Below are 12,118 nucleotides of genomic sequence, written 5' to 3' on the forward strand. Positions count from 1 at the left end.
AGCTTTTGGGGCACAGCTGATCTGCGGACCACTTAAATCTGGACAAATACCATTGCGTGGTCAGATTTCATCAGCTATCTTATTGGTTCATTCACCTGAGGAAGGAGCAGTGCTCCAAAAACCTGTTGGACTTTAACCTGGTGTTGTAAGACTTCTTACATTTATTAGTTTCTAAGTGCTATCTATAGCTTGGTCACAGGAGTGCATTGGTCAAGGCAGTGGCTTAAATCTGGACAAATACCATCGCGTGGTCAGATTTCATCAGCTTTTTATTGGTTCATGAAATGAAATGAAATGAAAATCGCTTATTGTCACGAGTAGGCTTCAATGAAGTTACTGTGAAAAGCCCCTAGTCGCCACATTCCGGCACCTGTCCGGGGAGGCTGGTAGGGGAATTGAACCGTGCTGCTGGCCTGCTTGGTCTGCTTTAAAAGCCAGCGATTTAGCTGAGTGAGCTAAACCAGCCCCAGACCTGAATTAGGTCTTAGTGCAATATATGTGAGTTCGTGATTGAATGGGTGAGTGGGCGATTGGGTAGCCGGGTGGGGGATAGTCGGGTCAGGTCAAGGAGGTGATTGAGGTCAGCAGTGGTACGCTGGCTAAGCACTGAATTAGACCAGGTATTAACCAGCGTAACATTTCCAGGTAAGTCTCACATATCTCGGCCAAGTGTCTGAGCTCAGATTTTCAAGGAGGGTCCTGAACAGCGGCAACAGCCCATCGGAAGTTTCAGCGTATGTGCACCAGGACTTCCGTGGGGCCTGTACTCATGTCTCCCAATTTCAGTCCAACAGTCCAGATGCTGTCGGGTCTGGACCATTGGTTTCAGATCCATCTCCTTTGAAAATCAGAGCTGACTCCTCAAGCCACGCCTCCTGATTACGCGTCTCAACAAGCCCGCCCTCAGGCCATCTTGAGCCAATGAGGTGGAGGCTCCGCCCCTTTCCGGTGTCAATCAGTCGGCGGGGAAAGGTCAGAGGTTTTGTTAATGCAACATGGCGGCGGCCAAGAAGCGAGAGCAGTCGGCAGCAGAAAGCGGGTCGGAGTCGGCGGACGAGGAGTGGGTGGGACCGCTGCCCTCTCAGGCTGTGCAGCCGAAGAAAAGGAAAGGTAGCTGAGCCCGTCCGATTGCCGGCGACACCTAATCCGAATTAGATTGAGGAACATTCCCCATCATCAACATGCACCACCCCGACTATATAATTGCTCCAAGAAAACTGTGATGTGGAGATGCCGGCGTTGGACTGGGGTGAGCACAGTAAGAAGTCTTACAACACCAGGTTAAAGTCCAACAGGTTTGTTTCAAACACAAAGTGTTTGAAACAAACCTGTTGGACTTTAACCTGGTGTTGTAAGACTTCTTACTGTCCAAGAAAACTGACCAAGAGCATGGTCAACGCTGCCCCTGAAAGAATTCCGGAAAGGGTTTCAAGCAAAGCAGCATTTTGGGTTAAAATAAGCCCTCTCCAGTAAGGGATTAAGAATCCGTTTGTGCAGGAATGTGACCTTAAAAGTGGCTTGCAGACATGCAGTATTGATGTTATATCTGCTGGTCTCTGGTGTGACATCTCTGTGGATTCTAACTCTTAGACTGCCTGATGCCCTTATGAGACTGAGAGTTTGGAGTGAGTGGAGGTTTCACTTACCCTGGCGGAGTGCATCAGGTCATTCCTATGTTTCCCGGACTGCAGGGCCAAAGCCATGGCTGCTGACCTCACTGGCGACCACCTTCCAGGCTGGTTTGGTTAGGTAGAAAGACCTCCTGATCCAATCCCTCGGAAGAGTATCTCCCACTTTTACTGTACGGCCATAGAGACCTCGCTGAACCATGCAGTGGAGGATTGTGGCAGCCATGGTGAAGCAGGGACTTTACAGCACACCTGGTCTGCAGTGAGTGAATGTCTGTGCGTGTTCCATTTAAATATGATGAAAGGATCTTCAACTCTGTGAGGTAACGGCAGGCTGAACAAAGCCCTGCCCTCGCTGCTGCAAGTTTCAATAAGGTCTTTGTTGATGCATAATTAATAGGAAAGTCAGGCAGATAAATCTGACGTGACCAGCAGGAACCAAGCCAGCTCCCCCATCTGTCACCGCGTTTGATCTCCAGAATGGGAAATTCTGCAGTTTCGCCTATCTTTTCTAAAAATTAAGTATCCGTTGTCCAAACTTTGTCATGTTGCAGCTACATCGGCTTAAAGGCTATTAAGGGGACAGCATAGTAGCACTGTGGTTAGCACAGTTGCTTCACAGCTCCAGGGTCCCAGGTTCGATTCCCGGCTTCGGTCACTGTCTGTACGGAGTTTGCACGTTCTCCCCGTGTCTGTATGGGTTTCCTCCGGGTGCTCTGGTTTCCTCCCACAGTCCAAAGATGTGCAGGTTAGGTGGACTGGCCATGATAAATTGCCCTTAGTGTCCAAAAAAAGGTTAGGTGGGATTACGGGGATAAGATGGAGGTGTGGGTTTTGGGAGGATGCTCTTTCCAAGGACCGGTGCAGATCCGATGGGCCAAATGGCCTCCTCCTGCACTCTAAATTCTAAGCAAAACTATTAATTTCTATCTGTGCTTTTAATTTAGTGCACTTTCTGCAAATACTTTGCACATTCAGATGTGATGTTGTTATCTTTGTTTTTTTTCTAATTTCCTTGGTGTCACTAATGCCTGTTTATCTTTGCTACTTTCACTGTCTGTTCCTTTTTTGTTATCCCTGTTTGTTTTCACCCAAAATGCTGCTTTGCTTGAAACCCTTTCCTGAATTCTCCTACTTTATCTTTGTTTGCTTAAAGCAGTGAGTATTACCTTGTTATGTGATTTGCCAGGGCATTGGCCCTAGCATGCTTTAAGTGAAGCCCACCCCAACAGAACAGCTCCCTCTTTTCCCAGTATTGGTGCCAGTGAAATTAAGCCTTGAAATTAAACCACCGTCTTCTACACAAGCCACTAGCTACACATTTAACTTCTAATCTCTTTATCCCTATGTACCAGCACATGGTTTAGGTAACAATCCAGGAATTATTACTCGTTGCTTTGTAACTTAACTCCTTAAATACACTCAGCAGAATATAATTCATAGTTCTATGTTATTAGTTCCTATGTGGATCATGACAACTGAATCCTTCTACTCTCACTCCAATATCTATTCCAGCTGCTTTACCCTGGCACTGGGTGGGTACAACTTTCAGAACTCCTGATTGTGGCTGCAGAGAACAGTGTTTACTCTCCCTGAGCATACTGTCGTCTATCACTACCACTCACCCACTTGAATGGTCTCCTGCACAGTGGCATTATGGTAGCTTGCCCATCAGTCCTGCACTCCATGTTCTCATCCAAAGGTAGCAGTTGGTCAGAAGTCTGCTATTGTCAGATGCAGAAAAAAGTGTAATTGAAATGGTGGGGTAGGAATGATGCGATTAGGAATCACAAAGGTGATTTATGCATGCAGGCAAAAGACATGGCTGAGGTACTGAATGTGTACTTCACAGCCATCTTTACCAAGGAAGAAGATGCTGTCAAAGTCATAGAAAGGCTAACTATATAAAATTGATAGTTCACAAGGACTGGATGAAATGCACCTGAAGATAATGAGGGTAGAAATTACTGAGATGCTAGCCATAATCTTCCATTCTTCCTTGGATACAGTGATGGTGCCAGAAGATTGGAAAATTGCAAATGTTACACTCTCTTTTTCACAAAAAGTGTAATAAATGGATCCAGCAACCAGCAAGGTGCTCTGGATAGACCTACAAAGTGAAGTAAGCCCAGAGCTATAACAGTTTTCCTTTCATGTGAATGAAACTCCACTTCACAGATGGGTCTAAAGAAATTAGTTAGCAAGCCAAATTCTGCCCAACAGCAAACCTGGGTAGCTTCGTTACGATGGGGAGAAGGAGGCCCAGGGTGAAACTTACTGGGAGCGCAACGTAAATTGTTCACATCTGAACACACCTGGAAACAAAGGCAAAAACAACTGAGCTGACAGTGGATAAACTTTCGGTATCCGAGAGTTCTGGTAGAAGGAGAGAGGGAGGTCTCACACAGAGTCAGAGGACTGCAGCTAATGTGATGAGACAAGTGTGTGTCTTTTATGTCAGCTACCAGGCAAAATGTGAGGGAAGATAATCTTGGGTTGAAGATGTGAGTCCTGTGGAAATCTAAGGAATAGGGAAGATTTGGCCTGGGATGGGTGGGAGGAGGAAAGAATCTCTGGAGTGGGCCTTACTACTGATATTTGGTTCTGTACTTATCTGGAAACTGAGAAATGCTGTTTGATGGTCACTCAATCTTGTACCTTGGCGAAATGGGGGGAAGTGAACCCATTAGAAGCTAGGAGTGATGTTGAACTGGCTCTTGTGAAAAAAGTTTATGCAGAGAGCCAATGTAAAGTATAACCATGGTGTGTGGTTTGCTATCATGTTAAGAGTCAAAGGAGGGTGATCTTTCTTTATTAGTTGCCCAATAGCAATTGTTTAGTTGGTGTTGCTTTTAGTTGGTTTGTTACAATAAAAATATTAAAACTTGAAATCTTGATGTACAATTCCTTTATGTGGGTCACTGGGAATTCAAATCTTTTATTTAAAGTTATTAGTCTCCACTGGGATTGTAATATCTGCTATAATTAGAAATACACTTGCTTTGTTTCTTCGCAGTTCTTGACTTTGAACATGTGTATCTGGACAACTTGCCGAGTGCTTCAATGTATGAGCGTAGCTACATGCACAGGGATATTATTATGCACATGGTGTGCACCCGGTGAGATCTTCTTTCATTTTTTAAAACAAGAAACAAACTAGAATTTATATGCCGTTCAAGTGATTTGATGTTTATTATTGTCATATTTATTTTGGATGTTGTCTTAGTGTGGGAATTATATAAGTTACTTGCTAATTTTGACAATTAACAAGTAATTCTGCAGACAAATGTACTGTTTTATGACCAAGCAATGTAATTTATTTGAGTAGTTATTTAAATTTAATTCTTGTGATGTTTCTTTGTTTTTATCTGTCTCTCATGTAGCTCTTTGTATTGATCCACAAATTGAAGATTTCCCTTTTTTTCCATTTGCTTGCTGCCACATGGGCCTAAGGTTCCCACTCCCTTTTAAGGGATTTTCTGGCACATGCTCTTACTGCTCCCATCCTCCCATTCAGTCACACTTCCTTTCATCAGACCCTTTTTCAGCATTCTACTTTTGTCGATATTTTATCTCGCTTGACACTATTTCTCTTGTCCCAAACCTGTCTCCCCAATGCCCTTCTTCCTACCTTTCATCTTCTATGAGCCTCATCTTGTTGCACACTGAAGTTTCATTCGCTCTTCGCTGATTTGTATTGGTCCCCATTCCTCCAGCACATTACATTTAAAGTCATCATAGCCTTCTAATGCCCTGTCTCACCCTCAACCTCCTTCATTTTTTGTCTCGGCCTGATCCTCTATCTTCTTTTAAAACTACTCTTCCTGCATACCTTGTAACTTCATCCTCCAGAACTTTCAACCACTTTGGCGCTTCATGGTTTCCCTCTCAATCCTCAATTTCTCCTCATTCCACCTTTTAAAATCTTCCGAAAATCAAGATTTAGGTCACTCCACCGAATCTGGTGTCCTTTGTCTTATTTTTGTATTTCCTTTTTTTTTTCTCTCCTTGCTACCTACCCCCATTCCTCTGCTGCCCACCATTTCTACTTCACGTGAAGCTGCTTGGATTGCTTATTGTTTTAGAAGTGCTGTATACATGCAAATTGTGTGGAATATCCCAGAGGATTTTTTCAGTGTTTTTTCCGCCCATCTGCATTGGGAAAGTTGATGCAAACCATTGTCTGATCGTAAAGGTAAAAAAAAATAAGATGTGGTTAAATTTGCTACTATTATACAATTCCAAAGCACAACTACTAATTGTATTCTTTGTGTGCAATTGAAAGTAATTATTTCTGACCCTGATGAAAATTATTCAAGTTTAAAATTCAAAGCATAAGCAATAGAGACTTTGGAAGCAAAGATGTATGCATAAAATTATAATTATTGTTGTAATTAACTTGTTACATTTGAATATTGTTGATTGGACATTGATTTTTTTTTTCTCTTACAGTTAAATTGCTGAAAGATTCCCCTTTATGAGTCCAATTCTACAATGAGGCCAGTTTTCCAATGAGTGTGCTTACTAAGCCATTATTGTTTCATTTGTAACCAGGACCGATTTCATAATAACCGCCAGTCAAGATGGACATGTCAAATTCTGGAAGAAGAAGTATGACGAAGGAATAGAGTTTGTTAAGCACTTTCGCAGTCATTTAGGTAAAATACTCTAATTTTCTAAGTTTTATATGTGTATCTTAGAATTTTAAGTGACCATCAAAGCAAAATAAAATATATTTGGATAATCACACTTGTTAAGAATAAGCTGCAGCAAACGAATGGCACTTTGATGTTGAGATTTGTGCCTCGATGCTAACAAGAAAGTAAAAAATATCTAACGTGTAACTTCTATCTTGCTGTAACCAGGCAGATAGATTGAACTCTCTGTTGCAGAGAAAACCCCCATTTTGTGTGTTTTTGTTTAGCGTGACTGTATAAATAGGAAACTTTCCCAAATGGCACTGCCAGCCACAGCCTCAATCCCTGGTTTAGTGCAGTTGATGCTCATGCATTAAGAAACATGCCAAAATTTAGTTTCAGCTTCAATGATGTCAGCTTTCACAACTGAGGTTTATTAAAATACCCCACTGAGCTACTGGTTCCACAGGCTGTTGATATCCCCATTCTCTAGTAATTGGCTGGCTCAACAGCCTGCACCCTGTATTCGCAACCCTCCAGCAGCCTCTGACCTGCCACTTAATCAGCAGGTCATCACCTCAAGGTTATCCCACCAGGACAGGGCCTCCACTTCGACCACATGCATAGCCATGCTCTCAAATTCCTCAAAGTTGATGTGGGTTGTGACGATGAAGAGTGGTCGGGAGCCAGTTAGGCCAGCCCAATGCAGATTCCCGTGGAGATGCTCGCTCAGGCCCAAGCTGGTATCCGCCATCAGGTCCTCATGCAAACCCTACAACACCTAGATGTTAACCAGACCACCGGCGGCGACCACCGGCCCCACTCCTGTAAGAGTGATCCTGTCCATATATGGAAGATTTCTGAGAGCTGTTTTGGTTCTGATGCCATTTCTGCTATGAGAACCGAGGTAAAATAATGTTGGTTCTCCTTATTATGCATTGTGGAAGAAACTTTATTTGTTGCTATCGACATTATAGGAATTTCATGCTGCAAATGTGGACTGAGGCTATCTTAACTAATACAGTAAAGATAACATTTCACTATTTGGCGTATTCTGTTTAATAAGATCATGGCTGATCTAATAGCACCCTCAAATCTCTCAACTAATGGAAAGATTTTGGAGGAACAAATTTGCAAGGAAATTACAGAGAAGTGCAAAATCTAGAGCAGTTATATGAACGTATAAGCAATGAGCAGGAGTAAGCCATTCAGCCCCATGCCATTTAATAAGATCATGTGTGATCTAATAGCACCCTCAAATCTGTATTCCGCCGACCCCGATAACCTACCACGCCTTTGCTTATCAAGAATCTATCTACCTATGCCTTAAAAATATTCAAAGACTACCTCCACCACGTTTTCAAGAAAAATGTTCCAAAGACTCACAGTGACAAATCTTAACCTCCCATCCATTTTAAATGGGTGACCCCTTATTTTTAAACAGTAACTACAGGTTCTAGACTCTCCCTCAAGTGGAACCATCCTCTCCACATCCACCCTGTCAATACCCCTCAGGATCTTGTATATTTCAATCAAGTCACATCTTTCCTTCATCGGAAGGGGTATTGAGTACAAGAGTTGGCAGGCCATGTTACAGTTGTATAAGACTTTGGTTCTGCCACATTTGGAAGACTGCGTACAGTTCTGGTCGCCACATTACCAAAAGAATGTGGATGCTATGGCGAAGGTGCAGAGGAGGTTCACCAGGATGTTGCCTGGTATGGAGGACGCTAGCTATGAAGAGAGGTTGAGTAGATTAGGATTATTTTCATTAGAAAGACGGAGGTTGAGGGGGGACCTCATTGAGGTCTATAAAATCATGAGATATAGACAGGGTGGATAGCAAGAAGCTTTTTCCCAGAGTGGGGGACTCCATTACTAGGGGTCACGAGTTCAAGGTGAGGGGAGAAAAGTTGAAGGGAGATTGCATGGAAAGTTCTTTACGCAGAGGGTGGTGGGTTCCTGGAACGCATTCCTGGAGGAGGTGGGCACGATAGTGTCATTTAAGATGTATCTAGACAGGGCAACACGGTGGCCTAGTGGTTAGCACAACCGCCTCACGGCGCTGAGGTCCCAGGTTCGATCCCGGCTCTGGGTCACTGTCCGTGTGGAGTTTGCACGTTCTCCCCGTGTCTGCGTGGGTTTCGCCCCCACAACCCAAAAATGTGCAGAGTAGGTGGATTGGCACGCTAAATTGCCCCTTAATTGGAAAAAATAATTGGCTAATCTAAATTTAAAAAAAAAAATGTATCTAGACAGATACATGAATGGGCAGGGAGCAGAGGGATACAGATCCTTAGAAAATAGGTGACCGTTTTAGATAGAGGATCTGGATCGGCGCAGGCTTGGAGGGCCGAAGGGCCTGTTCCTGTGCTGTAATTTTTCTTTGTTCTAAACGCCAGTGGTTACAAGCTTAGCCTGTCCAACCTTTCCTCATAAGACAGCCCACCCATTCCATGTATTAGTCTGGTAAACCTTCTCTGAACTGCTTCGAAAGAGTTTACATCCTTCCTTAAATAAGGTGACCAACACTATACATAGTATGCCAGGAGCAGCATCAGGCATAATGAAAAATGAAGTGTCAACCTGGTGAAGCTACAACATAGGACTACTTGCATGGCAAACAACATAAACAGCAAGTGATAGACAGAGCTAAGTGATTCCACAACCAGTGGATCAGATCTAAGCTTTTCAGTCCTGCCACATCCAGTTGTGAATGGTTGCTGCACAAACAACCCCATCCTCAATGATGGAGAAGGCCATCACATCTGTGCAAAAGACAAAGCTGAAGTATTCACAGTAATCTTTAGTCAGAGGGGCAGAGTGGATGATCCATCTCTGTCTCCTCCAGAGGTCCCCGGCAACACAGATGTCAGTCTTCAGCCAATTCGATTCTCCTCACTTGATATCAAGAAATGGCTGAAGGCACGGAATACTGCAAAGTCTATGGGACCTGACAAAAATATTGAAGACTTGTGTTCCAGAACTTGTCGCACCCCGAGCCAAGCTACAGCTACAGCACTGGCATCTACCCAGCAATGTGAAAACTGTCCAGATACGTCCTGTACACACAATGCAGGACAAATCTAACCCGGCCAATAACCGCTCTATCAGTCCACTCCCTTATCAGGAAAGTGATGGAAGGGGTCATCAACAGAGCTATCAATTAGCACTTATTCTGAAATAACCTGCTCACAGACACTCGGTTTGGATTCCGCCAGGGCCACTCGGATCCTGACCTCAGTACAGCCTTGGTTCAAACATGAACAAAAGGGCTCCACTCCAGAGGTGAGGTGAGAGTGACTGCCTTTGACATTAAGGCATTATTTGATTAAGTATAGCTTCGAGGAACCCTAGCTAAACTGGAGAATGCAAATTGGTGGGGGGGGGGGGACTCTGTACTGATTGGAGTCATACCTGGCATCTCGAATAACGACGAGTCCGAATACAGGAGGGAGATAGAGAACCTAGTGGAGTGGTGTAACGACAACAATCTCTCCCTCAATGCCAGCAAAACTAAAGAGCTGGTCATCGACTTCAGGAAGCAAGGCACTGGACACACCCCTGTCAGCATCAATGGGGTGGAGGTGGTTACCAGTTTCAAATTCCTAGGGGTGCGCATCACCAAAAGTCTATCCTGGTCCACTCACGTCGACGCTATCACCAAGAAAGCACAACAGCGCCTATGCTTCCTCAGGAAACGAAGGAAATTTGGCATGTCCACATTAACCCTTACCAACTTTTACAGATGCACTATAGAAAGCATCCTATCGGGCTGCATCACAGCCTGGTATGGCAACTGCTCGGCCCAGGACCACAAGGAACTTCAGAGAGTCGTGAATACCGCCCCGTCCGTCACACGAACCTGCCTCCCATCCATTGATTCCATCTACACCTCCCGCTGCCGGGGGAAAGCGGGCAGCATAATCAAGGATCCCTCCCACCCGGCTTACTCACTTTTCCAACTTCTTCCATCGGGCAGGAGATTCAGAAGTCTGAGAACACGCAAGAACAGACTCAAAAACAGCTTCTTCCCCACTGTCACCAGACTCCTAAATGACCCTCTTATTGACTGACCTCATTAACACTACACCCTGTATGCTTCATCCGATGCCAATGCTTATGTAGTTACATTGTATATCTTGTGTTGCCCTATTATGTATTTTCTTGAATTTTGTTTAATTCCCTTTTCTTCCATGTACTGAATGATCTGTTGAGCTGCTTGCAGAAAAATACTTTTCACTGTACCTCGGTACACGTGACAATAAACAAATCCAATCCAATCCAAGATGTGGTTGTTTCAGGTCAGCCGTCTCCGTGCCGGGACACCACTGCAGGAGTTCCTCAGGGTAGTATCCTGAGCTGAACCATCTTCAACTGCTTCATCAATGACCTTCCCTCCAACATAAGGTCAGATGTAGGGAAGTTCATTGATGATTGCACAATATTCAGCACCATTCGTGGCTCCTGAGACAGTGAAGCAGTCCACGAGCAAATGCAGTAAGACCTGGACAATATCCAGTGGCAAATAACATTCGTACCACAAGTCCCAGGCAGTGATTATCTCCAGTAAGAGAGAATCCAATCATGCCCCTGATATTTAGTGGCATTACCATTACTGAATCCCCTATCATCATCCTGGGGGAATACCATTGACTAGAAACTGAACTGGACTAGCTATATAAATACTGTGGCAGCTAGAGCAAGTCAGAGACTAGGAATCCTGCGGTGAGTAACTCACCTGACTCCCTAAAGCCTGTCCACTATCTACAAGGCACAAGTCAGGAGCGTGATGAAATACTCTCCACTTGCCTGGATGTGTGCAGCTCCAACAATGTTCATCTACAAGATGCACTGCAGGAACTCACCAAGGCTCCTGAGGCAGCACCATCCAAACTTACGACCACTGCCATCTCGAAGGACAAGGGCAGCAGATACCTGGTAAAACCACCCCGGAAATTCCCCTCCAAGTTACTCACCATCCTGATTTGGAAACATATCGCCACTCTTTCACTTTTGCTGGGTCAAAATCCTGGAACTCCCTCCCTTACAGCATTGTGGGTCCACCTGCACCACATGGACTGCAGTAGTTCAAGAAGGGAATTCACCACCACCTTCTCGAGGGCTTTTTTGGATGGGCAATAAATGCTGGCCTAGCCAGTAAAACCCACATCTGTAAAGATGAATTTTTAAAAATTGATCTTGCCAGTGCCCTGTATAATTGAAGCATGATCCCCTTCCACTTTTCTATTCTATTCCCCTGACAATAAATGATAACATTCTATTAGGTTTCCTAATTACTTGCTGTACCTGCATGCTAGTCTTTTGTGATTCATGCACTAGAACACCCAGATCCTTCTGCAATCTCTCATCATTTTGATGATGCTTTTTAATCTTCCTGTCAAAATGGGCAATTTCACATTTTCCCACATTACACTTAATTTGCCAGATCTTTGACTACTCGACCTATCTATATTTTTTGCAGCCTCCTTCTGTCCTCTTCACAGATTAACTTGCCCACCTATGGGTCAACTGCAAATCTGGCAAGCATCCCTTTAATCACTTCATCCAAGTTCTTTATGTAAATTGTAATCATTGATTCCTGTGGCACACCACGCGTTACATCTTGCCAACCTGAAAAAGACGTCTTATACCTACCCTTTGTTTCCTTTTAATCAGTCAACCATCGATCCATACCAATATGTTACCCCCTTTGAATGAGCTTTTATTTTCTGCAATAACCATGGAGGGGGCTTTAATTATCTTAACATAGACTGGTGTATGATGTTTGAAGGGTTTCTGACGTCTGTGCAGAGGAAGTTTCTTGGATCAGCATGTTTCTGCCTCAACGAG

The 12,118-nt window shown here is 44.0% G+C and overlaps 1 protein-coding gene across 1 annotated transcript in view; it reads left to right on the plus strand.

Moving 5' to 3' along the window:
- The first annotated feature begins 971 nt into the window (after nucleotides 1-971).
- ppwd1 (peptidylprolyl isomerase domain and WD repeat containing 1) overlaps nucleotides 972-12,118 on the plus strand; it is a 34,032-nt gene continuing 22,885 nt past the window's right edge. The window contains exons 1-3 of the mRNA XM_038791040.1: nucleotides 972-1,110; nucleotides 4,645-4,747; nucleotides 6,183-6,286. Of these exons, the coding sequence (XP_038646968.1) occupies nucleotides 996-1,110; nucleotides 4,645-4,747; nucleotides 6,183-6,286 (322 nt within the window). The 5' untranslated portion in view covers nucleotides 972-995. The remainder of the gene's footprint in view (nucleotides 1,111-4,644; nucleotides 4,748-6,182; nucleotides 6,287-12,118) is intronic.

This window comes from Scyliorhinus canicula, chromosome 3 (assembly GCF_902713615.1).
Source record: "Scyliorhinus canicula chromosome 3, sScyCan1.1, whole genome shotgun sequence".
In the NCBI taxonomy this organism is placed as follows: domain Eukaryota; kingdom Metazoa; phylum Chordata; class Chondrichthyes; order Carcharhiniformes; family Scyliorhinidae; genus Scyliorhinus; species Scyliorhinus canicula.